Source organism: Colius striatus, chromosome 8, assembly GCF_028858725.1.
Source record: "Colius striatus isolate bColStr4 chromosome 8, bColStr4.1.hap1, whole genome shotgun sequence".
NCBI lineage: Eukaryota > Metazoa > Chordata > Aves > Coliiformes > Coliidae > Colius > Colius striatus.
Window position 1 is genome coordinate 30964427 of NC_084766.1, and position 27191 is coordinate 30991617.

At 40.0% G+C, this 27191-nt stretch overlaps 1 protein-coding gene across 2 annotated transcripts in view; it reads left to right on the forward strand.

Moving 5' to 3' along the window:
* The window catches only part of TRUB1 (TruB pseudouridine synthase family member 1), a 35328-nt gene extending 9597 nt beyond the window's left edge, over nt 1-25731 (forward strand). For both annotated transcript variants that reach the window (XM_062001514.1, XM_062001515.1), the window contains 5 exons: nt 8890-8971; nt 14919-14991; nt 16262-16401; nt 17507-17563; nt 18934-25731. In XM_062001514.1, the coding sequence (XP_061857498.1) occupies nt 8890-8971; nt 14919-14991; nt 16262-16401; nt 17507-17563; nt 18934-19148 (567 nt within the window). In that variant the 3' untranslated portion in view covers nt 19149-25731. The remainder of the gene's footprint in view (nt 1-8889; nt 8972-14918; nt 14992-16261; nt 16402-17506; nt 17564-18933) is intronic.
* The last annotated feature ends 1460 nt before the right edge of the window (nt 25732-27191 follow it).

The following is a 27191-nucleotide window of genomic DNA, read 5'->3' on the forward strand; positions in this document are numbered from 1 at the left end:
TTAAAAAGCACATCTAGTAGTTCTATGAGGAGCAGAACTAATGAAGCCTTTTCCTGTGACTTTGTTTATTTACAGCTCGTTAGACACCAAAGCCCCATGTGGACTCTTTGGTATCCAGCAATACAGTGGGGCTCCCTCTGGAGCCTTTTTCTTAGTGGAAACTGCGATAGATTTATTTTCTCTATCTGTCTGTTTTCAGCAGGCTTATGAGAACTCGGCATCTCTGAGACCTCTGTTCTTCTGCCAACATTTGTGTGTTTGCCCATTAACATGCACACCATGATGGTGTAAGTGCTATTTTGTTGGAAATTCCAGTTCTCTTTTTAGAGCCTTGCTGTATGGTTTGTTAGAGGGGTTTTTGGTGGGTTTTGTTTTGATTTTTTTCCCTTTTTTTCTCATCTTTCAAAAGCAATTTGTGCTCCAGTTTGTCCATTTGAGTAATGAGTTCAAGGAAATGGAATTGACTTTCCTTTTGAAAGATACTCTTGGTGGTGTACGCTCTTAATCTTTTAAATTTCTCTACAGTGTCTCCAGCTGAGTTCTTTGCCTCATCATTTTGGACCTGGTAAAACCAAAGCTACTTATTTGTACAATCCATAGTTCTGTGTTCTGATTTCTTTGTCATATTCAGATATTTTTCACATTTCTCTTGGAAGGCCAAGATTTGGGTGAGTGAAAATACTTTGTGTTAGACTAATTGATATAGTAAGGAAAACTAGGTGTTTGCATATGCAAGCCCTTTCTCAGATCTAAAATAGAAGCCATGGACTTCAAAGTGTCTTTCAGATTTATTTAGAGTTTAGTGAACTAGGTACCTTTTTAGGACATTTCTGAAAGAAAGAGTAGTTAATGCTTGTGAGTGTGATGTAACAACAATTCAGTTTGGGCAAGCAGTTACAACTAAGACCCCAAGACTGCTCCACAGAGGTAGGCTACATTTTATTACCTGCCTAAAAAAAATAGAGTAAGAAAATAGTTTATCTCCTGTGTGGGGTAGCAAAGTTGTGTTCACAACAGATCAGCCAAGCTTCCAGTCCTAAGGCAAGCGGGACTGTCACTGCTTGTCTGGTCACTCTTCAGATGCTGTCCTGCTTGTCTATGGTTTTAGTTGGGCTTTTGCTTCCAAATCACAGTATTATCATATCTGACTGCCTGTATCTGTCTTGGAAGAATCCCAGTAGAAGTGGTTTGTTTGCTCTTTAGCTCTTTCCCTAGGAAATTTTTCATCTGCAACACCTTCTCATTTTTCACTTGGCGATTCATGCTATTTTACATTCTCATTCTTTGTTTATGATATCCCATCCACAATAGACAAGGGTCTGACTGGATTTCTTTTCGTATTCAGATGGGAGAGGTAACAAAAAGAGTGCAGTATGTGACCTGCTCCTTTAAGCAAAGTGGATTGTAGCTGCACAAAGTGTCATTACTTTGTCTCTGTTCAAGCCCCCCCCAAATTATTTTTTTTTTACAAGGGAGGTAGGAGAGGAAAGAAGGAGATAATAAGGTTATCTCCTAGGGGAAAGAAGAGCCTGGTAGATGATTCGCTGTGGCATGTGGAGGAGTTAGTGTGAGGTAACTTAGAGTGTGCCATAAATCCAATATCTCTGTTGAGTCGATGTTTTTTGTTTTTCTGAACCCAGTGGAGTTATGAATTTTAGTTCCCAGGTTTGTTTTGAAAGGTGTTTTATAGGTTTCCCTTGAGGAACAGGACTGGCAGATCGGAGGTGGACTGATTGTTTTATGAGAGGTGTTAACCCACGGGCAGATGGATGTGTTTCAGCCCTTGTAGACTGGTGAGCTGAATTCTTCCTGACATGCAGTGGTTGCTTAATTTCACCCTTTTAGTTACCATTTTGTGCATTAGCTGAAGTATATTATGTTCCTGAAAAATAGATACAGAACAGAGAAGCCTTGACATTTCTGTTACATGGTGTTTGTTAGGTTATTGTGCAAACATTCAAGGAATACTTCCTTGAATGTTTGCAGAATACAGTGCAAAGATGTCACGTCTATTAATAAAACTTGTCCTACTTATGTCTACAGTCTGTAACAGCTTTATCCAAGTACAGCTATACTATTTTTCTGGGTTCTTTTCAGCCACTACTGACACTTGAGAAAGTCTTTGCAGAGCCAGAACTTTCTACTGTAATTCCATTGCCTCTTTCCAAAGTCAAGGTGACTGGTTCAGAAACCCATCATTTTTTAAATTCAAACTTAGCATTGGTTTCTGTTTTGTGCCTATTTTTTTATGTTACTGACAATAAATTTCTTGTTCCCTGAATGCCTCAAGATACTAACTGGAGATCAATGTCAGTTTATGAAAGCATAGTTGTCTTCCTTATTTTGTCACAAGGAAAATGCTTATATAAAAGGAAGGCTGGGAAAATGCATGAATGCTCCTGGTTTTGATGTATTTTGAGGATGTGTAGAAGGTGTTATCAAAACTGGAAGTGGTATGTGTACAAACCAAGATGCACTGAAAGAATGTTAAGCCTGTACTGTGGAGGATGTAGGAATGAGGAAGGGCTAAAATGTTAGCTGGACAGAATGCTCTTAAATGTGCCCCTTATGTGTTGATATCTTTAATTACCTGTTACTGCAAAGCATATAAAACATTTTTTTAACCTGCTTCTTTAGTTACAAATCATAGTACAAGAGGCTGATTTGAGTATCTACCCTTTCCTGTCCTGTCCAGTATCCTCAAAATGAAGTTGTAAAAGAAGCAAATGTAAAACAGTATATTCCTGCAGTGGTATCATGACTAAGCTGGCTTAGCATTCTGTGTGTTGCATGAGTCTCTTTTATGCTCACCCCAGAGGCCTAATCTATTAATAGCTCAGCTTCATGCTCTATTAATATTCACCCTTTTTTTTAAACTGTTGAAAATCTTGAGTAGACTACACCTATTGTGCTGCAGAAGCTTTCTTCTAAAAATGCAGAGTATTTGAAGAGCATGCTCTAGTGTGATTTTTCTGCTCTTCCATTCATGAGGTCAGTGTTGCCTTGGTTCTTCTTGACCTTTCTATAATGGTGTGTGTATAGCTGTGCTACACATGCAGTTCTTGCTTGCCTTCATTAAAAAAAGTAAATCAAGACTGCAACAGGGTAAGGCTTTTTTCTCTTTCTTAATAAAAATTGCAGGGGAAAAAAAGAGATGCTAACTGATTTAAACTAGCCATTCTCCATTGTTTTCTGCAGTCTTCCTTTCTGGTAATTTGGAGGTGTTCTTATCATTGCCTTTAGACATTACTGCTTCTCGGACTTATCAATGTCTTTAAATTCACCTAAAGGCTTTCATGCATTCAATTTTATCTGAATTTGTATGTACCCATGAAGTCTTACCCCCCTGGAAGGACTGTCTTATATTTCTGAGCAGAGGATTATGAATTTTCTTAAAACTGATTATCAAATAGAAGCTGAAGGTCATCTTTGATGATTTTGTATAATCTGCGGTGTCGGTGTTAGAATACAGAATAAGGAAATAGGTAAAGAACAGGTATTAAAGCTGAAGATGAAATTTAAGAGCCAATGTCTGAGACATTTTGGTGAGTTGGGCAGGTTTCCAGAGAGAGCGTCAGAAAGGTTTACATGAGAAGACTGTGGGGTTTATTTTCACATTAACCTGCATCCCCTCTTGGACGCTGTAAGCCTGTATTGTTTACAAATGACGTGTGACCATGGTGCTGTCTTGGGTGACCTGATGCTATTGGGATTGTTCCCTTTCTGTCCCCTTTCCTGCTGTCCCTCTAACACAAAATTTAAACTTGCTAAACTTTTTAGCTACCACCTTAAAACTTCTTTGAACTCCAAGTAAAGTATCTTTTGTGGGTTCCCCTCTTACAGGTGGTTCTGGTCCTTCACATTGAAAATCTAGTCACCCTGTATGTTTGAACTTTTAAAATAAGCTGACATCAGAGGTCAGAAAATCCTGTTAGTCCAAGAGTAAAGATCAGATAGTTCTTCAGCAATGACAGTACAATTACAGCACCTAGCAGTAAATAAAATTTAGTGCAGGCGTAGCACAAAGTCAGCTTTTTCTTCTGGGAGGAAAAAAAGAATGGAAAAGAAGTTGTAAGGTTTGGGTGTATGAAGAGGACATTTTTGTGTCAATAATTTTGAATTTACCCTATTGTGAAATATGAAAGTCCTCCCTCATCCTGCAGTCTTTACGTTGCCTCTGTGCAACCTGCTTTTAAGAGATTAGGGCTCTGTGCTTTTAATATATTGGAATCTGCTTAGTGAGAGTGCTTTGTTTTGGAAAATAATTGAAACTATGGCAACCCTCTATTTTTTTTTTTCTTTTGCCAGCTTATTTGTCTGCCTCATGTGCTCTTCTGGTTTGGTGGATGATTAGCATACTGGAAACCACTGGTAGCCCCTAATGTCGTACAAACAGCAAATAAAAGTTACATAAACATTAAATCCACAGCACTTCAGTTGTGCATTAGAAATCATTACAGACAAACTGAATGTCAGTGTAAGCCAGAGAGTTTGAGGCCTCTTCAGTATCTCAGTAGCTGAGGTTTACAAACCTGTCAGTGCTGGCACGGTGTGCAGGCTGAGGGGGTTTGGCACAGGAGGACAAATTCTGATAAGCGCTTGCCCGCTTTGTGCTCACTGATTTCCTTCATGTTCTCTTGAGCACTTGCTTGTTGGTTTTGTTTGTTTGTTTTGTTTTATATTCCTTCAAACTTGTCAGCCACACAGAGTCAGTTTACAGAAATTTACTTTCTCAGCTTTCAGTCTCTTGCACAGGGGACTGGAGCCGTTTTTATTTACTTTTCTTTTTACACTTCTGTTCAGTTGCTGCTGTGATTGGAAAATGGGTCATCCTTGGATGAACTCTTATGAACTGCCTCTTCTAGAGAGCTTGCTTGCCTGGGAAATTCTTGCACTGGGAGCCATCTTAAAAATCTTCCTGACAGCTACTAGTGACCTTATTTCATAATTACTTGTGTTTCTGTCTAGCTCTTCCAAAGTGTTGCTGCTCCATGTTTGAAAAAGCTTTTAAAACATGTTATAATTTAAGATTTCAAGTCTCTGGCTTCTTTCCAAATAAACCTTTGATATATTAACAGTTAAAACTGAGAAACTGTTCCATGGTCTGTCTGGCATTTGCACTGATAAGTGGGGCAGACATGCCTGGCAGATAGCCCAGGGGCTTCAGCCTCCAGGAGCACTCCCCCCACCACCCCCGGGTGGGTTGTGCAGCTAATAGCTATGCAGGCTCTACATCCCCTCTAATGGAGCAGATTCTCTGTCCTCCTCTTCCACCTTTCACAGTTAAATATGTATACTGATAAGCTTGCCTTTTCTTTCTCTTTTTATGGATACACTTTTCTCTTTCTGTTTCAGTGTAAGAATTTATCTAAAATTGGATATGAAATAAAAAAAGCCAAATTATAGCTGTTCTCTTACTCAAACATTATTGCAAACATCAGAGGGTTTATCATTTGTGAAAATTTTGACTCTGCCCTGTAGTTGTGACTCAAACAAAATTGCTCTTCCTGAGATCTGTCAGATTTATTAGGGGGGTTGTAACTTTTTTTCATAGGGGTTCGTGTAATCCTGTTCTATCTCCAGTCTGGGCTTTTATGGCATGTTTCTTTCTAGCCATGGGTATAGTAGCAAATGTATGGCTGCCAAACACTATCTTTCTGGTTGTGTTGAGGTTGCATCCACCATATCCCCCAGTCTGTGTGACAGTTTTTGCATTATCATTGTCTGAGTGCAGTAGTTTGTCACTGTAAATTATCTTCTTAAGGCTGTTCCCTCACTAGTGGGAATAAAAGAGTTGCTTATACTTGAGGGCTTCTGATCACTTTGCTGCCTTTTGTTTCGGTTGCCATAACATCAAGAAAATGGTTTTCTAGACGATTGAGAGCTGTAGCTATTCTGTAATGCAGGATGGGTTTGGGAAGGTCTGTATGCCCTCAGGGTTGTGGTGCTCTTGTACAATTGCACGGCTCTGCTCTGGGATCGCTGAGACACCATGCTAACTTGGAATTAGTGCGTGATGCTGCAGTGCTTGCAAGTTGTGCCTGGGAATGCTTGATCTTAGCTGTTAAAGCACTACACTGGCATGTTGGGGAATCTCATAGGGAAGCTGAGATGCTGCTTTTCATCTGTAAACGGTTTGGATGGTAGTCTCTCGAGATGACAAGGGGCAAGGACTAGGGGCCATTGATTGACAGCGTTCTCTGACGAGCTGCCAATATAGGGACGTTTCCTGTCACAGTCTGCACTTGCTATGCTTTTCTACTGCCTACAACACCTACTATATTGCTTTTATGTTACAGGTTGAGTGGGTTGAAGGCAGCGTGTTTGTGAGCAGTTGCTGTCTGTTCATGCAGTGATTTGTAATTTGAGAGTGCAGGAAGAATGCCCCTAGATGTATTTTATAAAACTGGAAGAAATAAATGATTGCCAACACAAGTGAGAAAAGGTCACCAAAGACTTATTAAATGACTCAGAATCCATTGGATAATTCTGAGGGCAGTGTGAGTTGGAGTCTAAAGAGAGTTAATGCTAAATTCTGCCATAAAATAAGAGGAACAATAGATTAAATCTGGACTCTCATGTTATCTTCTACAAGCTCCAGGTCCTGCACACTAACAAAGGGGAAATAAACCCTATTAAGTGGCTAGTAAGAATTATGATATACAGTTGTACATACCCAAGGGCACTCCAGAGACTGATCATAAACCAACTGTAATTCTTAATTTCCTGACCTGCTACAGCGTTCTTTGTGGATTATTGCGTTGCTGGTTTGAGTCTTCTGTGACTCTTTAAAGGCTTCTGTAAGGATTTGTGACAGATTTTTAACGATGCTGCTTTTATAAATTGGATGACTTTTTTCTCCTTTTTTCCAGAAATTAAAGGGGAAGAGAAGTTCATATAGTTTGTGTTTGTATATAAACAGGTGATACTGTCTCTCTGTTGCTGAGGGGGTGGCAGGGGCTGGGGTGGATGTGGGTGTGTATGTGTGAGACAGACAGCCTGAGGGAAGATAGCCAAACCAGAATGAAGACAGGAAGGTAATTCAAACTGAAGTCCTATTAGTACTTTGACTGGGAAACATAAGGATATGGTGTGAGACTTCAGACTTTCAGATTTAGAGTTTTACTGAACTGCTAAGATCATTCATCATGCTAGAATTATGAAGAGCTGCTCACATGTTTTTATTAACCTCTAGAATAGTTGCTGAATAATGTATCTTTGTAGATATGCTATTAAATGCAAAGAACTAGATCATTAAACATCTCAGAAAGCAGGCAATTTTATGGTCCTAAAAGCAGATAATACATCCTTTTTCCATTCTTCTGTTCCATTTCTTTTCTATGCATTCCAAAAGTGTGTAAACTTCAGGAATTTGTTTTTAAAATGCCTAATTTTGCAAAGCATTTGGGCATCTGCAGTATTTAGGGGGGGGGGGGGAAGTGGCCATTATGTGGTAAGCAAAGAATACAGTCATTTTTGTATTAAAGTTTGCACTCCACTGCCTTTTGTCTGACTATTCCTGCTGCTTTCATTTAGTGGCAGTTGCTTGAACAAATACATTGAAGTGGCAGGTTGTCACATGGAACAAAATCAAGGCATGTCTTAGTAGTCCTGTTCTGTAGGTGTGATTTATATGCCTACACTGTTATTACTTGAGCTTGTTTGTACTTTGCAACTACATGAAAAAGGATGCATTGCATCAGAGAGTAAAATGTTAGTGCTTATGCCTGTTTGGATGTGTTCCAGTGGAATTTTGGTCTTTTTACCACTTGGTTCAAAAATGTATTATCTCAGTTGGGAATGAGTTCATTGAAGCTTCACTGGGAATTAGGCATGTGGAACACCTTGATTTTTCTCTTCCAGGCTGTATAAATACTTTACTTTGAAAGCCCCTGGATTTAACATGGAGGGAAATGGAATGGAATGGGATAGGCATTGGGTCAAACCACAGATTTTAATCCTGAGGATATCTCCAAACTTGCCTCAGACTCATGTTACAGACTGAGTCTTCACGTGTTGGCAGGGAAAAGACATGGTGCTCCTGGTTCATGGGAAGCCTGTCAGCTTCTGCAGATTCTGCTGTATGCCCACAGCCTGGCAGTATTTAAGGTGAAAATGTGGAAAAGAAGGACGTCAGGTGAAATGCAATAAGGAGAAGAGCCACTGGCCTTGGAACAGATTAATTCCTTTTTGCAAGCTACAAACACGCTGAAGAATTCTTTAGAGAAGAACCCTGAAAACCCCTGAAACAGAAATATTCGGAGAACTTGCGATGAGCAGAGATGTCACACGGTGGCCTTGGACCTGTTGTGGTGGTCACAAGGTCCTTTAGCAGATTCCACGTGTTCAAAGCTCCAGCTTTCTAGGCTCTTAAAATGAAATCACTGCATTTCATGGCAGAACTGTTGTAATCCTTTTCTTTGAGAAGTGGGTGTTTTGCTTTGACCAGTAAAGGTCCTTGTGCCTTTTTCTTTTTTTTTTTTAAATTGTGAAAGAACAGAAAAATTGGTGTGTGAAAGGCATCTGTGTGCTTTGCTTCAAGAGTGACATATGACACCCCACAGAGACTTTGATTTCACCACCCTATTATTTTCTTCATGGTATTGGTGTATTTACGGTAAAAATTAGATTCCATATTGCTTCTTCCTGGGGTTTTTAAAATGAAATCATAGGCACATGTCATGCAGGATTTGCTTTTTGTTTAGTTCCATGTCTTTTCATCTTAACTTTTGCTTACCCATAGTTCCTGGGCTGACTATTCAGCTAATGTTCTTCCTGTCCTGATTTGGAGTACTTGGTAGTTACAGTCTTTATTTAAAGGAAAAAAGCAAAATAAAAAAGAAGCAACCTTGAAGACCTCACTCACTAATGCCTCTTTTTCCTTTCCAGAAGTACACTGCCATTGGACTGCTGGGCAAAGCTACTGATACATTAGATGCTACAGGAAAAGTAACTGAAGAAAAACCTTATGGTAAGCATAAATTTATCTATATACTTGATGTAATTTGAAGGCATAAATGGTCTCTAGCACAGAGAAGCGGAAGAGATGTTTGGGACTCTGTGAATTAAGTTTAAATGTGAAATCAACCTAAGATTGTTTCAGCTTCAGTGCTCATATAATTCAGACCAGCTTCATGCAATTATGTCCAGTGCAAGTGTTCATTTCTGTTGGAAAAAATCCAAACCAGTCATTAGATTAGGAGAGCGAAAATAGAATTGGGCGGAACTATGTCATTTGAAGTCTTTGACAGGCTGACAAATGACATGCTGTGTCCAGTAAAATTTTCCTCTTTCAGTGTAGAGTTCCATGAGCACTCTTTTAGTAACACCCTTCAAGGCCAACGGAGGAATAAAGTACTTGGATCTCCCTCCTAGGGTGCCCCTTTAACTACAGGCTCCTCAACTTAAAATGAGGATGGTATAAACTACTTTGTACACACGTTCACCTACAAAATCTTGCTCGTGCTTGCAGTCTGTGTCCTAGCAACTATAATAGATGAACTTCTTTGACCCACAGAGAACAGTGCAAGAGTACAAGGCTTTGTAGCTACCTGACTGGCTTTGTTGGAGTGGACGTTCCACAATACCCAAGGTGTCTTAGAAACAATGTAGAACTGACCAGAGACACACCAAATCTGTCTGTTTGCCATTACTTCTTTCACAACCTGCAGAAAAAAAGAAAAAACAACAACCAGTAGGTATCTGGTTGTTTGCAGCTCTACAGTCCCGCTGTTTGTGGTCCCTGGTAATGGGTACATGAATCATAGAATGGTAGGAGTTGGAAAGACGTTTAGAGATCATCTAGTCCAACCCCCCTCCAGAAGCAGGGTCACCTAGATCAGGTCACATAGGAGCACGTCCAGGCGGGTCTTGAAGACCTCCAAGGAAGGAGACTCCACAACCCCTCTGGGCAGCCTGTGCCAGGGCTCCATCACCCTCACAGTGAAATAGTTTTTTCTTATGCTAAAATACAACTTTTTGTGTTCCAGCTTCATCCCATCACCCCTTGTTCTGTTACTATCTGCTATAGAAAAGAGGGATGTCCCAACCTCCTGACACCCACCCTTTAGATATTTACAAATGTTAATAAGATCTCCCTTCAGTCTCCTCTTCTCTAGACTAAGTAAATGAAGTAAATAAACTCTTTTTCTAATAGCATAAAGAAGTAGGTAGCCTGGATTCCACCTCATCCCCAGTCTCCTTTCTTCTGCAGTTTTTCCTTGTGTGAGGTGGGAAAGTGGGAATTTCTTGTCCACGTTAATCTGATGTATTGTTCTAAATAGTAATAGTTATTATGTAATGTTATCCAGAGATGTTGGCTCATTTGCTTCTGTGTCAGAATCAATTTCTAAATCTCTCAGTTTCTCAAGGACTGAACATCCACATGATGTTGCCACCACTTAGTGATTGTTGGGGAGAACACTTCCTTGGGTTTTATGTATACCTCTCAGAAGTTGAAGGTTTTGGTCCTGCTGCACCAAGTAGTACTTACTATAGATACTAACATGTAAACTGAGAAGTATTTTAGGTAGATGCGGCTCCTGTGGTAATTTTTTTTTTAAACCTGTTTCTTGAATCACTAATTTTGCATTTTTCTTTTGCATTGTTTACTGCAGACAGAATTCAGAGTGGTGTTTTCATGCATGTTCCTTTCACTTGGAACTCTAGTTGTAGCAGTTCCCACCCCTGCACCACCTCCTCTGTTTTGCTGGTTTGACTTTCTGATAGACTGTGTGCTTGGGGAACTGATTTGAGTTAAAAATACCCCCTTTTTATTTTTTTGAGTTGCTTATCTATTTAGACTGAGAGCAGTTAGTTGCATGATCAAGTTCATCACACAGTCTCATGAAGAGCAATATTGGCAGTGCAGTTTTTGGTGCTGGACAGTTTCCTTTTGCTGAATCTGATGACTGGAAGAAGTACTTGTGAAATTGGTTTTAGTTGCTTTCAATGTTGGTATGAAGCAGTTAGATTTGATTTCTTCAGAAAGAAGAAAAAGAGAAGATGCATAATCCTTCTCTTTCTCCATGCTGCCTACATATTTTGTGTTTCCTTTCCATTATCTTCTCCAAGGCAGCTTGGTTTTCTGCAGGACTCTCTGGGTACCCCTCCATCCCCAATCCCTAACCCTAATACTCCAAGAACAGACAAACCAGATATCTGAGCTGAATTTCAGCTTTCCTTTGATACCTACAAGGATCCTGGGAGAAGCAGATCATCTACTAAGGAATGTAAATCCTGCAGTGCAGGCAGCATCCAGGATTGGGCCTTAGTGCAGAGAAAGGACATCAGATTGTCCTGCAAAATATATAAAACTCTTATGCATGACTCCAGTGGACCACAAGAGGAAAGTGTCTGCAGAAAGTTGCCTGTTAATGTTAACTATAAGAAAGTGTTACATTTTTGTCCTCAAAGTGTCCCTAGACAGCAGTTTAAAAAACAAACTGTTGTGTATTACAGTTAGTCACAATAAAACAGTGAACTGAAGAGAGCTCCTTGGGTTTAACCCTTCCTGAACTTCTCATAGCTTTTTGTTTGGTTCTTATCAGACAATAAGTTTGCACTTCCACATGAATTCAGGTTATGTTTTCCTACTATTCCCAAGCTATCAGATGCTGACTTTAGAAGCCAGTACTGTTTTTAGTGTTCCTCTGATGTTCTTTTGAGCACGTTAATGTTTGTAGGCCCTGTTTTTTTTAATGTTTGTTACTATGCACAGGAATGTGCATTCTGAAACCCACTTCCTCCTAGATGCCTACAGAATGTATCCAGACATGGGGAACAAAATTCATGAGGATTTTCTACAGCTCTCTGCTGATTATGCTGAAACCTGTGTTTAATTGAGCTACCCGAATAACGTGAAAAAGAAAATAGTCCTTTCAGAATTCTTCTTGCCTATTTGCAAATAGTTTTTACTGGGCCAGATTGAATTGATGTGCTATAGTTCTGTTGGATTGTTGGGGGTAGTTCTTGTGTTCTGTTTTGGTGTAGTTTGTTAACAAGCATAGGGCAGTATCACCTTTCAGCGGAGGCTTCTTGAGGTTGTGGCACAACTGGCACCTTTTTGATTTGGTAACTGTCATTAATCTCTTTTATGATTAGAGCAGGAAAATTTGATCAATGTTCACCAGGGTTCAGAAGCACACCTGTTCCTAAAAAAAATTCATGTTGAAGGCTAATAGATTAATTTTCAATGTTTTGAGAAGCATTGGAGAACTGAAGTTTTGGGTGCTTTGGCGTTGTGATACAATTGTAAGGAATAGTCCACTGGAAGACACCAAGGCTGTACAAAGATCTCATACCCCAGCTCTCAGGCTAAGGGCTTATGAAGAAATTTAGAAAACACTGTTGAGTTCAATTTATTCTAAATAGTGCGCATACAGAGCAGGTACAGTAATTTTATTCTAAGCTGAGTCTGTTGTTATTCATGTGGACTGGATGCAGTTATCTCATGGGCCAAACCTCAACTGTCCTCACTGAAGTCACTGTGAAGCAGGGTGGCAGCCACCATACCCCTCCCTGAAAGGGCAAAAAGCTGCAGTTTCAAGCCAACTTCTAGCAAAAACTTGTGCTCTGTGATGTAACAGAGGAGGAAATGTATTTGCCATGGGGATATTGGGAGGAGTAGGCAAACTCTGGGCAATTAGGATGTGTGACAGATGTGTTCTGCAGAAATGTCTCTCAACCCTTTAGGAGACCGGAGAAGGGAAGACAAATAGGAAAAGAAAGTTTGGGGACTGTTGATGCTAATTAGCCTTTATGTGTGCATTCATATTTTGTTTTTGTTTGACGATTGAGTCCAAATGCTCCCCTAAATTTGCTGACCAGTCAAGCTGTTAACCTACTACACTCAAGTCACACTCAGGTGAGGGAGACCTAAAAGGAGATGATTCTCCTGGGCAACAGGCCTGCATTTTCCCCACCTATGCTGTGGGTTTAATAAGGCTGTGGGAGATGAAAGGTGCTGAAGGAACTGGTTTCCAGTGTGAGCTGTGTGCCCTGCAGAGCCATGAGCCCAATCTGATGCCTGGGACAAATACACAGTTTACACATAGTGAAACTATCTGTTTAGGACCAGATTAATAGAGCATTCCTTTATGACAGCTGGATGAAAGCTCCACCAGCTTTTGTGTTGCCCTAGGAAAGGGCAAGAATCCAGTGTAGTCCATTAACACAATGGCAGTACATAGTGAAAAAGAAGAAAAGGATATTTTTTAGACTTTCAGAACATAATCCTAGCCAGCTTGTGCCACCATGTATCACAGAAGACAAATATGATTAATTAATATAATTAATCTTAGTAATCTCATCTGTAGATATTTGTTTTGATAACATACCACACAACTTTGTTAATGGCTTAATAATCTTTCCTCACATGGGGAAGCTGTTATTATTTCTGGAGATGGCATGAGTGATGAGACTATAGCCTGAGTGATTTCCTCAGAGGCTAGATGTAACCTCTCAATCAGGGGAATATGAGATCAGAGAAGGTACTGAACTCAGGTGTCTCATTAAATGCCTTAGCCATAAATTCAGTTCATGGGGTGAAAACTGAAAGAGAACCTCAAGTGACACTTACGCTTAGATCTTAAATACTAAATTCTAGCCTGAAGCAACCTGGGATTCACAAGAAGGCTGACAGGATCACAAGCATAGATCTGGGTCACACTAACTTTCTCCTGTGTAGTTTTGTTGTGATTTGTTGCTAAACTGGAGCAATGGAAATAGAACATTGAAATAACCAGATGAGAAGCTCTTCAGAAAGAGATTCAGAGTTACTACACGATTAATTTTGTTGCCCCCCAGTCTCATGTACATTGGTCTCTCAGCATCCCTGACTGACTTTTGGTACTCACAAACTGCCTATTGAAGAATCTTTTTGAGACAGCTGCTGGGGCTTAGGGACAGCATCTGTTCTTGAGGCTTCAAAGTGTGCTTTGCAAAAGTGGGTTACCACATTGCCACCTTCCAAAGCTGCTGTGGAATGAAACTTCTTTTTTACTTACAGCATGAAGTACGTGTGTTTTGTAAAGACTGCAAGTAAAGGTCTGTTCCAAAACATGATGAAGGCTCAATACATAAATTTCCTTGGATACTGTCAGGGTGACACCAATTGAATATTACTTATGAGAAACAGGACTAGTCAAACCCTAGATGGTAGAAATGCACTGAAGTGCACTGTGATTACAGATGTTGTTTGTAGTCTCTAAACAACTTAGGAATGAACGCCAGCTCTATTGAGTAGTATTTTAAAGGACCAGTGCAATCAGCTACTTAGGTTATAGCCTTCTAATGAAAGTGGGACAGATTTGTATGTGTGCTCTTAAAAGAGTAGATTACTTAAAGCAGCTATCTTTCTTTTGCAGGATTTCTTCAGTAAAATTGCCTTACTTAATAGATAACAATACCCTGGTGTGCATTTGCAGGTTAGTTGTTTGATACAGAAATTTGATGTGTTGTTCCAGATACAGTCTTTTCTTCACTAAAAAAAAAAACCCCAACCACGATGCCTTTGTTGTCTAATAATCTGTTCTATTTTCCCGTGAAGTTAGGTACTCTTAAACCTTTTTAGTCCTTAACAGAAATTAGAATAGGGCAAAATGTGTAGTTTTTGCCTAGTTCCCAAGAAAAATGAAATTGCAGCCCCAAGGGTGAGACAGTTCAAAACAAAATTGTGTACATGGGGATTTCTGCCCTTCTGAAATCCTCATCACCTTCGACCCTTGTTCCACCCTTTTTGGGATAGGTCACACTCTTACCTACAGTCTGTTTTTTATCTCTTTTCTTTGGTGTTTGTCACCCAATCTAAATTCAGAGGAGAGGGAACTCTTCTTTGTATCTGTTTGCAGAATGTGATTGATGCCATTACTGCCATCTGCATAATCAATGCTAATGTACTTACTGTTTTCTTTCTACAGACCAGATAACAAAAGGAGATCTTGAAAATGTGCTGCAGAAGTTCACAGGAGACATAATGCAGGTTCCTCCACTGTAAGTTCCACAATGTTCAACCACTCTTAGAAGTTGTGTTCTGTTGTTGGGACTTGCCATCAGAAGTCAGTTCTCTCAAAAATAAAAAGACAGCATTTTGGCCAGAGGACAGAGACTAGGCAAACTGAGGGGTTCAACATTTGCAGCTGCAGGTCATGCCCACTGGGACATCAAGCACAAATAGTCATCCAGAGTCTGTTTTGTTCAAGGTAAATGTAGAGTAGCAAAGCAGTCTTAAATAGCTTTGCAGGGCTTGGTGGCTTCTATCCTGTATTCTGATTAGAAAGCAAAGCTCTGAGTCTTTAATTTTAGTTGCAGAGTAAGAGGAAGCTTACTGACATCTGTGTGGAAGTGCCTTAAATGACTTTGAATTAGTTTTCTGAAAACTTAGAATATGAATGAGTAATTAGCAGCTGAGCTTTTGTGGCTTAGCAAATTCCTTCTGGTCAGGTGAGCCAGAGTAGCTGGCAGCATGCAAGCACTTAGTTTGTGACAGATGGCTTTTATGATGATATAAGCTAACATGCTTTCCTTCCATTTGCAATGGGTCGGTTACCGTGGTTCCAGTGTGAGCACTGGAAGGTCAGTAATTCGGTAGGTGTTCTGCTTCATGGGACCTGTTTCAAATTGCCCTCTGCTAATTTCACCAAGACCTTTTTTTGATTTTTCTATGGCCAACTTTCTGTCAAGACCAAAGTCAGAGCTTTGGGTGATGTTTCATGTAATCAGTGAAGTTAATTTCTTATGTTCTGTAGCAGTCCCGTAAGCACCTTAGGCCAGGGCTACAGACCTTGGCGGCTGCTGTTCAGGAAGGACCCTGGAGTGAGATGAGTAAAGGTGCAAGGCAGAGTTACAGGAATTGCTCGAGCAGCTCCCAGTGCTCAGCTCAATGTAACACTGAAACAGAGTATGCCCTGCAGACAGTATGGTAGAGGCAGCTGCAAGTGTTGTACCCCGTATAGAAATCCTTTGTTTTCATAAACTCCAAATGCAGTGATGAACACGGTTTAATCTGTACAGCGAGAGAGAACTACAGGGACTGCCTCTTGTCTTCCAGTTTATACAGCTACTACTGAACGAGATGATTCTGTGTCCAAAAATATTTCAGAAGCACTTCCTAGTTGTTGGGCATTTTTTTAGTGAGCACTAGAAAGAGGATTAGAAGGGTAAAATGTATGCTACTGTAGTACAATATTAACAGGATCTGGAGGATGGGAAGCTTGTTCTGTTACAACCGTATGACACACATTTTCATGCTCTATCTGATCAGCTATTCTGCTTTGAAGAAGGATGGAGAAAGGCTGTCAACTCTGATGAAGAGAGGAGAAGCAGTTGAAGCAAAGCCTGCTCGGCCAGTAAGAGTGTACAGCCTCTCTCTCCAACACTTCCAGCCACCACTCTTCACGCTGGGTAAAGGCCAGAGATTATTACGTAGAGTGATGCTCCCAGTTTATTAGTGCTTATTTACATTCAGAATGGTTGCAAGATAGTGAAATAGGTTTCATTTCCCTCAGATGCTTATTTTGGTGTGAGTCCATGTGCAGAGACTTTCACTTTGCAGTAAAAGCACCGTATTTTGGTTTTAAGTTAAGATGATTATATCTAATCTTTCTGTGAGGGAAAATGCTGAGAGGCTGGTCAGGGGATTATTTGCATCTGTCCATGATTTCTAACCTCCAGCTCACTTCTCCTTTCTTAGGTCTGCATGATTCACTTTGCCTATTTTTTTACCTAGATGCCCAGACCTGCTGGCATCTCTCCCAGCGTGTAACCAGGATCAATGTCATTTACTGTCAAGTTTCTTAGTTGAGGAGGCAGGATTTTATCCTTCCGTCACACATGAAGAAACTTGGGTAGTACATTAAGAAGCACCTTAATAAATAAGTGAAAAACACTGTTGTAAGTGTTTGATGCTAGTGTGAGGTCAAGATAAGGTTTTTCACTATGGGTCAGCTGGCTGCCTTGCTGACCTATAGTCTTCTGATGAACCAGATGTTACATGATGAGTGGCAGAACTCAGTGCTGTCTTACTCAGCCCTTACTTTATGGTTGGGTGATTAGCAGCTGATCCCTGGCAGAGGGGGAAGGGAAGGGCTGCAAGACCTTAAAGGTGAATTTTAAAATGTTATTGGAGCTGCCTGCAGTATCTTAAAAGCATTGATAGTCAGTTTAGACTGCACTTGAAAGAACTTGTTTTTGTCATTAGAGATTTGGAACAACTTTCTGAAACCTTTAAAATGAGTAGGACTGAAACATTTGTTAACATACCACAGCAAGTACTTAATTTCTAGTGAGTTAGTTCAGTTGCCATTGTATTTGCTTTCCCTCCTGTCTAGCTTAGCAATCTCACCCGCACATATGTTACAGGATGAATAATTGATGTTGCATCCTATAAATATTTTATCGCTGGGTTGTTTGCTTAGTGCATTTCTACATTCATGTGGGGGCATGGTTTCTATGTCAAATAGACTTCACATTGCACTGGTAATTTATCATGTTACTGTTAACATTCCAGATGTTGAATGTGGTGGTGGCTTTTACGTCAGGAGCCTGGTCAGTGACATTGGCAAAGGTAGGCATGAAAAAGCCCACGACAGCTGAAGGAATGAATGTGTCTGTTTATGGAAAAAAATTGTCAGTTTGTGTATCTCCAGTAACTAGACCTATGTGTTATTTTGCAGAGTTGTAATGCTGTGACTTGGTTTTATATACTAAGGTATTCTTCTTGGAAGAGAAGGAAGGCTAAATAACTGCCAGAGTACCTTGGGGGCTAGGGGATAAAAATGAAGCAAGTAATAGCACTGAGAAAGATAGAACAAGGCAAAGTGGAGATGATTTTTTTTTTTGCTCCTCTGTATGTTAAAGCTAACTCAGATTAAGGATGGGAAGAAGAAAGATACTGTCTTTTTAAACATTATTCATCACATCTTGAAAACAGATTGCACAGAACATTACCATGCACATAATAAACCCTGTCTGCTGGAAAGACTTCTACATTTGTGATGATTTTTCTAGTGTTTTCTTTCTCCTTTACCTGAACTGTGAATGGTTTTGCTTTCCCACAGAGTTATTTGTCTTGTGCTCTACATCCATCAAACTGCATGATGGAGAACAGATAATACATTTCTTTTTTTTTTAAATGGTACACTTGCAGATCAAGAAAGCAAGTGATGTGGGGTAACACTATGAATTTCAATGTTGTTATTTGTGTTTAGGCAAGTCAAAAATTCTCTTTCTGTTTGTTACTGCCTGCTGAGGATACTGGCTCATGTTTAGTCCTTTAGTGACAAACCAAGATTAAGTCTGTCCTCAGCTGGTTTCTCTTCAAATTTTAAACATGCAGAAAAAAACCTTCCTGCATCAGAAAGGATGGAAAAGAATATTGTAGTATACCTGTGCACTTACAAGTCAGCTCTGGTTACTACTCTGTTTTGTAGCCCCTCATGATGTAATTGTGTCCTGCTGGTATTTATTTAATGTGTCAGAGCATTTGTTTGGGGTTTTTTTTCCTTAGTTTATATTATAGTGATAGGCAGCAGGGGATAAAAATATCATAAATCCTTCTTGAAAGCAAGAAGTGCAAAGACCTCAAAGTGTGGGAAAACAGTACATGGTTTTCAAAGTCACTTGTGAATACAGAATGTTCTGCTTACATCTTACATTATTATTTCCTCTCTTTTCATTGTGAATTAAATCTGGAAAACCTTTTGACAACTCTCTGTCAGATTTTGAACTCTGCTACGCTGCAGATCTATTGAAATCAAAGGAATTCCTTGGCTCGAATTTGAGAAGATAAAAATGAGTGATAAACCTTCATGAGCTTCCTCAAACAAAGCAGAGTAATGTAGAATGCTACATGTAAAATTATCTTTTAGGTGAGTTGCAAATAGTTAAATTTGGCCATGCAGAGTTACTAAATCCTCCCTTTCTCCTTTACTGTAGAACTCTCTACATGTGCCACCATGCAGGAGCTGACCCGGACGAAGCAGGGGCCGTTTACGCTAGAGGAGCATGCCCTTTATGAAGACAAATGGACAATTGATGAAATTGCACGATCCTTAGAGCATTGCACATCTCTTCTCCCAGGAGAGCTATCTCATAAAAGATTGAAGACAGAGCATCCTGGTGAAACTGCTGTGAGCTGTGAAGATAAGTGATAAGTTGGGTCAAGGAAAAAGACTGAATGATTGAGACATTTTAAGATTGGATTGGGATTGTCTTGCCTCCTGTGTAAATTTACAAGTCTGTGCTGGGAGAGTGACAAACTGCAGTGTGAAAAAAAATGGTTCTTTTGTTTTCTGATGTTAGAACTTGTACTGAAAGTATCCAGTGCTTGCTGTTTCCTGATCAGTTTATTTCCCTTCTTGCACACTGTAAGTGGGTCTGTCACTGATGGCAAATCTTCATAAACTTTCAAAGAACTTGCGGGGTGTGTGTAATATATCTCTTGTTACTAACTCCTCAATAAAAAAACCAACTCTTAAGGTTTACTAAACATGCTCCAAAAAACCCATCTTTTCTTTTTACTGTATAACTGCTAATGGAATGCTAAAATGTTACTGTGACAAGACTGTCATAGCTTCAAGAATGTGAGGGGGCAGTTCTTGAAATCCATTTCAGGAAGTGTCCTTTTTACTGTAGTTTTTCCTATGCAGATTGGTCATACAGTCAAATGTTATTCAGAATACATTCATGCTAGATCTCTGAAAGGTGCAGTCATCGTTACAGGTGTACACATCTTATCCTGGTACAATGTCATAGCTGTTGACTATCCATAATATAAAGTATAGTTAACTGTTAGAACCTCCATAGGACTTATGGCATTTACTTTTGCCATCTGTGTATTGCTTGAGCTGTCTCCAGTGATTTGGGTAGAAGGCTGAGGTGCTTCTGTGCTGTGACTGCTTTGGTCCTGATTAGTTGCGTGGGCAACAGAGAGATTCACCATCGGATCCTATCTGAAACCATTTTCATTCACTGTGGCAGTGAAGGCCTTTTCCATAGTTCATGCAGTCAACAGAATTTGATTGCACTGATTTTTTTTCACCCCTGCTTCCCTTGGGATTTTCAAAATGACTAAAAGACATTGGTTTGAGAATGCTAAAAGACCTTGTTTCCAGGTGTGTAATGAACTGTGCTAAAAGGACTTCCCTGTGTGTCTCCATACAAGTTGGTAGCAGCTCTGTTTTCCTCTTGTCAGAATGAGAAACATGAGGAGTAGTTGAAGCATGTGAATGGTATCTGAGAGAAAGCCTTGCTTTTGAAAATGCCACTGGAATATCACCAGAGAGGAAGGAAGGGTCTGGCTGTTGTTACAGTTCTATGCTGCTGCTGGCCAAGTGGCCTGGTGGGGCTTTGTACAGCTGCTGCACCTTTGAGTTTTATTTCTGGAGTACAGGGACTTGGCTGTTACTCTAAAGTGACTAAATTCTGTAAACCCAAGATTTTGTGCTTACGTTAGGGTGTGTCTTTTAGAGAAAGACATGAAAATTTCATTTAATGACTCTATGATAATGGATTTAATACTTTCTCTGGTAAGTTATCTTGATACCTAATCACCTCCATTACTTGAAAGAAGTGCTTTATTTCCAGCTTGGCTTGAATCTCCATGTGCTGCATTTTATGTTTTGGTCTGCACCTCACAAATCCAATTGTATCTGTTTACTTGTATTATGTGAAATCATTGATCAAGATCTAACTTCACTTTCAATCTAAGAAATGGAGTAAATATCCTGAAGTTTCTTGTTGCAGGATACATTACCAGATTCTACAGGGATTTTTTTTGTTTTCTATATAAGAAACTGAAGTCTATGCAAGATTAATGAAGCTTTTGTTTAAAGGGAGAATAAAGTTTATGTTTTATAGTTCAGTAAACAGTTTTCTTCTTTTGTATATTCTTATAAAGAACTTAAGGGAAATGTTGAAAATATTGCAAGCAAGTTGAAATGTTAGAGCACTGTAGCAGCTGCATATTTAATGTATGATGTGGATGAAGTAACCACTGTGAGAAATTGTTATTTCAGAGGTGGGAGAAAAGAGTTGGGTTCACTTAAGAGAACAGTAGATTTTTAGCTGTTGCTTTTCAGGGTGCATTTTTTGGTACTTTGGATAGAAACAGAGAAGAAAGAGATTATCTATTTCCTGAAAGAAATCAAATAAAGCAGAAAATGTCATTTTCCAGTGTACTTATCTTGAGTGATCAAAGACATTGATTGAAACACAGCTTCTCTTACTGTGTAAGTCTGTATTTTTGCAAGGACCTAGTTTCCATTATCCCAGTGGCCTTCTAGATTAAGTTCTCATTTGTCTTTCTGCTTTTTCATTTTTAAAAAAAGGCCCAGTAGATATAATTTCATCTGCAGGGATTTGTTTCTTTAAAAATTAGTGCAACTAAGAAATCTTTCTATTAATAGGGTACATTTGTATACAGTGTTGTGAGTGTCTAGCACATTTTTTTCTCTCATCTGTTTGCTTAATGCTCACCCTGGCTTTCTTGCTATTCCATGTAAGACCCTCTGATACTTCTCATTTCATGAGGAAAATTGTATTTTCATCACTTTTTAGGTTAGCTTGCAACTGGGCTGTTGTAATTATTGCTAACAGATCTGTGATCCTGAGAAGTCAGGTTCTGTTCCGTAGCCTAGTCGCTAGAGAAAAATAAAATGGCAATCAAAAGAAAGCATTCTGTTGACATCAGCAAATTTTGAGTTAGGCTGCAAGTCCTAATGCCATATGGAAAGTGTTAGGGGGAGAAGGAATGCAGCTGTGCACATTCAGGAATCTCCACAAGGTGTGTAGCTAGTGTTTCTAAAGACTGGAGGTCTCTTTCAATTTACAAATGCAACTTCCCTCAGTGCTTTTATTCCTCTAGCAAGTAGAGAGGCTTTCACCAGCTGTAGCTAGACTTTTTGTTTCCTAGGGTGACTCATCTTCCCCAGTGCTAGCTTCTCTTGCCTTCAGAGATAAGGCAGAACTTCTTAGTTTCAAATTAATGGTGAACTTCTGCCCACATAGGTTGTGTTGAACCACAGAAGCTACGTCACTTACAGGTTGGGTATGAAGTATGTTTGGTTGTGATTGTAAATGGCTGGAAAGCACACAAGGCTATGGCAGACAGCAGATAGGTGTTCTTAGAAGACACAATGTAAGGAGCACATGAACAAGTTATGCAGTAAGTTTGTTTTATGACCGCTGGTGAGTATCAGCCCCATCCCAGCCCTGATCAATTGAGCCATCTTTTCAAACATTCAGACTCTGGCTACCTCCCATTGTCTTTCCTAGGAGCTTGGCGTCACTTGCATGCTCTTTCCTGGGTACTTTGTGCTTTAGGGGGTCTCTGTCCCTTGAGATGTTAGTCCCAGTGAGCTGTAAAAGTACTGAAAAATCTAGAAATACCTTTTTTTAGAACTGTTTTAATAAGTGCTTAACCCAGTATCTTGAAACTAGCCAGATCTGGAAGTAAGTGTAGTGTTCCCATGGAAACCTAGGGAAATAAGCATTTTAACTTGTTTATTCTTATTAATGCTCGTGTCCCTGAGATACCAGCCTTCAGAATTGTGCCACATCCACAGAAAAATGGAGGCTTTTCCAGAACAAGATATCCTGGATCTTCATTACTGACAGTCACGATGTCTCAGCATTAAGGGCTATTTAGAGTGAGAGGAAAAGTGGGTATGCAGTATTTCTGAGACTAGTAAAAGAGTTAGTACAGAGTAGAGTGCTTGGATGAGACAGAGGGTAGTTAATAGGAATTTTATGGTACTCTGGCCAGAAAATATGCATGTCTCTGTGATTTACCACTTAAAATAAATCTGTGACACAGACTGAAGGATTGGTCTCATTTTAATGAGCACTGTTCACGGGGAAGGGCTGGGTACAAAAGCATGTCTTGCTTTTTGAGCTGAATATTGTCTGTCTTGACTTTGGCCTTCTGATCTTTAGTCCATAGTAATATGCTACTGTCCCTGACTGCCTCCAGTGCTGATGCTGCTACAGTGAGATTGACAAGGGCTTCATGATTTGTCTCCTCTTTCTTCCATATTTAAATGGTGGGTTTTTTTCTGTGCACTTGATAATGTATTTCTGCTGCCAACGTGTTGAGCACTTTCTAAATGTTTTTTAAGCAAAATCAATAGAATCTTCTCTTTGATATTAATCAAGTGTGAGCCATTAGCGAAATAGTCTAGGAGGGCCTTCATCAATGCCTCAGCATTTAGCGTCTTACCCTTCAGTTGTGTTTTTGATTTATGTGTTTATTAGCAGAAAATGAAGGCAAACTTTTAATAACTCACCAAATTTTGGGATACCCCAGGGTTTTGTTTCTGAGTATAATTGATGGTGAAGTTGCTATTCTGGGTGTGAGATTTTAATGTCTGGGGTCATTCTGTTTGCTTGGTAGAGTCAAGGAATCAGTTGGCAACAGTATTAATTTTATTGAAAGGCCTTAGAGAGATGAAATGTTGAGTGCAGGTGTGTAGGTGACAGTGTGACTACAACATGCAGCCAGAGGGAATTACAGAGGCAGTGAGCCAGCTTGGGTATGGTGACTGTCCCTGTTAAAAAGCAGACATTGTTTTTAACAGCCAGGGCTTTAATTTGCTGCCTTGAGAGACCTGGTTAAGGAAATGACCAATACTTTAGAGCATGTCAAACGAGCAGGTTTGTCATCTGGGTCAGGGACATCATCTGGATGCTGATATCTCCATTCTGGGTGATGAGATGGTGTATCTTTTCTTACTGTTGCCGAGATCAGCTGCTGAGATTGAATAAGTGTTGACCAGGCCAAACAAGAAGTTGGCAATTAAGAGAGGATAGTTTCAGTGCTCAGGACAAAAAAACTGGACTATATTGCAAGAGGAAAAACATAATTTTTTCCAGTTGAGTGTTTGGGGAAGCATTGGAGACACTGCCATGGCTCAGAGAAAGTGTTAGCATGGCTGCCTGGGAGAACACTGATGTTTTTGGTATGAGTGTTATGAACTTTAATCCTCTTCCCTCCTCACCTCTAGCTCAGAAAAATGGAGTTAAAGCAGCAGCCTCTCCCTGCCTTTTCCATGTCACATTGCTGTGTGTTGTGGATGCTGAAACAATCCTTATGCTTAGCCTCTGGGCAGCGAAGGGGCTGGTGTAGCTGGCCCCAAAAGTCATCAGTAACTGAAAATGAGTAGATCAAGAAATGAGGCAATGGAATTTCTAATGTAAGCACAAAATACTCTTCCACTTACCAGATGTATTCATCTTGGGTTACAGCTCTGAGCCTGGCCTTTCCACTTTGCATCCCATTAACTTATCTATTGTTTGAGATTGTTCATCCAAAAACTCTATCATCCTCTGTCTGGAACTGCTTTCCAGGTGCATGCGGGCCTTGGGATGGAGCGAAAATGCTGGGGTGACAGGAAAGCTGGTTAACAAGGCAGAATGACAGGAAAGCTGGTAACAAGGCAGAACTGAAAAGGATAAGGTGTGTCTGCTCTGTTTCTTACCCTGCCCTTCTAGTGCTGCTTCCCTGGGATATTGGATTATTTTAGCTATTTCAGAAGCAAGCACTTTGAAGTCAGATCTGCAGCTGAGTGCATGCATGAAAAACAAAGCACATAATTTCACAGATGTCACACTACTTTTTTAGTGGCTTCAGAACGTGAATGTTACAGCTTTTTAAAAGGAGGGGGTAGAAAAGGAATGACAAGAGGTAAATGCATGTTTCAGTGGTTAAGTTTTTTGAGACAGATGAACTCATTTTAGGTAATCATGTAAGAAATTACATGGAGTATTTTAATGGAGAAAAGGCAAAGAGAAAGGACACAATTGTTGCTACCTTTTCTGGTTTTGGGGCACATAAAACAATTAGCTTAAATACACCATTTCTAAGCTTAAGAAGCTTTTATGTGGGAATACATGAGGGGTTGTTACGATATGCTGATGTGAAAAAAGGCATTTATTTTCATTTCAGCAATTGAAAAGATAGTCTTCTAGGATGCCCTTCAAAAGGCAGTGCTTTGTTTTGCTTATATTGCATTGTCAACTCCATAGCATAACTTACTCTTTTGTGAGTGGTGTGCTCATATTAAACCATTTCCCGCAGCTGGCTTTCCTAAAGGTCAACAAAACTGTTCTACAGATACCTAGTAGGCATTCTCAGTATAAATGGAACATTGTGTGCAAACACTAAATGTATTTAGAAAACAAGATTAATTGTGTGTAATCTTTGCTATGCAGATTGCTCTTTCAGTAAAACCTTACCCAGGCTGCATTAAACCTGGCTGCTGCTCTGCTGTGTTGCTTTCTACACAGTTTCTTCTTTACACTCTGATTTGACAAAGGGCACTGGCAGTCTGTTGATTTCTTGTCCAGGTGATTAATTTCACCCAGCTGCTGCTTGTACACAGAGAGATTACAGGCTTTACCTTCTGTATTAACTAGTTGTGATTTCCTAGTACTGTGCCCTGCACATCTGTCAGAGGCTGCCTCAGCAGTGCTGGCAGAAAGCAGCATCTGTCCCATTCATTGCCTGGCTTGTGAGTGCCCATGGTGCAAATTCTTAAAGCACATGACTCTTTTTCCTGACCTCACTGAGAGAACTCCTGCCCTTCCTTACTAAATTATGTAAACTATTACTCACTGAATTAAGGCCTGACATATTTTGTTTTCACCCATCATGGTTTTTGCCTTTTTTGTTCCTTTTAGCAATGCAAACTGATGGATTGAAAAATTGTAATTTTTGGTTTTTCAGGAGGAAAAAAAAAACCCAGTAAAATAAATATTAATGGTGTGGCACAACACATAGAGTTGTTCCGTGTCTAATGAATATGTATCAGTTCTATTTTCTACTTTACAACAAACACAAAAATTGGCTGAATAGAATTAGTGTGGGGCTTTAAAAAACATGTTTATCTAGGAAATGCATTTCTCTGGAGAGTGCTAGTAAAGGCTGTGCAGAGTGGATAAACAGCTTCTAGGGTTAGGAACATGTAACTTTTATTGAACTGTACACCATTTCCCTGCACGAGTTTTATCTGTTCTCTTCTGCTGTGCTGGGGAAGTTTGTTACTGGAGAGAGTGTGGTCCTACAATCCGAGTTGTTGTCCAGCCCTTCCTTTCTGTCAATGGAAATGCAAAGTGCTCGTCCCCGCTCTGCTCCTCTGTGATAATGAATCCAAGCTGGCCCTTCAGAATTGTATAGAAATGACCCAGAAATAGGCCATCACGCCACACAGAAGGCTGTATATAATTAGGATTTGAGGAGATGAAATTTATCTGGAGGCAGAACATGTCTTACAGCCGCAAACACAGGCAAAGGGAAAGTCCAGCGGGCACAGCCTTTCCCATGCTTGTGCAATCTGATCCTGAACACACCAAACCAGAGGCCTTCTCCATGGAAGTGCTTTTAGAGGAGTTTCCAGCCACTGGATCACAAGAGTAAAGCTCCCATCATTTTTCGCTGTGTGACAAAATAATGGAGTAAGCTTTCACCTCTCCTTTGCTAAAGGAGCTCGCTGATTCTGGTTTACTCTCACATGGAGAGGCTGTTTTTCAAGCCTTTTATTCAGCTCTTGAGATTTCTGCAGTTTTTGGTGACTGATACACACCCCAGATGTGGCTGGGAGAGCTCCTCTGGCTCCCTTTTGCTTTTCTTAGCTCATTTAGTTTGGAAAATGAATAAGGAGGAAGGCGTGGCAGCATCTCTTCTTGTTACAGACACAGACGTTCTGCTTTGTGCCTGTTCTTGTGTAGGATAAATGTGGCAATGGGTGAGTTCATTCCACAACTGAATCTCTCCTGGAGTGCCTTTCTAATCTTCCTGGGTAAGAGCAGACAACCTTTCTCCCATCACCTTTGGAACACGCACATGCTTGTTGTTTTTAGAGCTGGAAAGCCTTTCCCAAGCCCTTCTGCTCCTTGGTACCCAAGAATCATTTATCTCTCGCTGCAACAATCCAATGGTTTCGTAACGGGCCCAAGGCTATGAAGTGAAGTTACAGTCTAGGGATGTTGCTGACTGTGGTCCAAAGGAGAGAAAAAGAGAATTGGCTACGAGCAAGTAATTGTTGAGCGGCAGAAACAACTGGGATTGCTTGGTAAATCAAGAAAAATGGCTGGTGTCTGAAAACACTGGTGTGGGACAAGGGTGGGAAAAAAAGTGTGCTTTGGCTTTCTGTTTCTTAACAGTGTTACAATGTGCTCAGAAGGGTGGTTTTATTGGT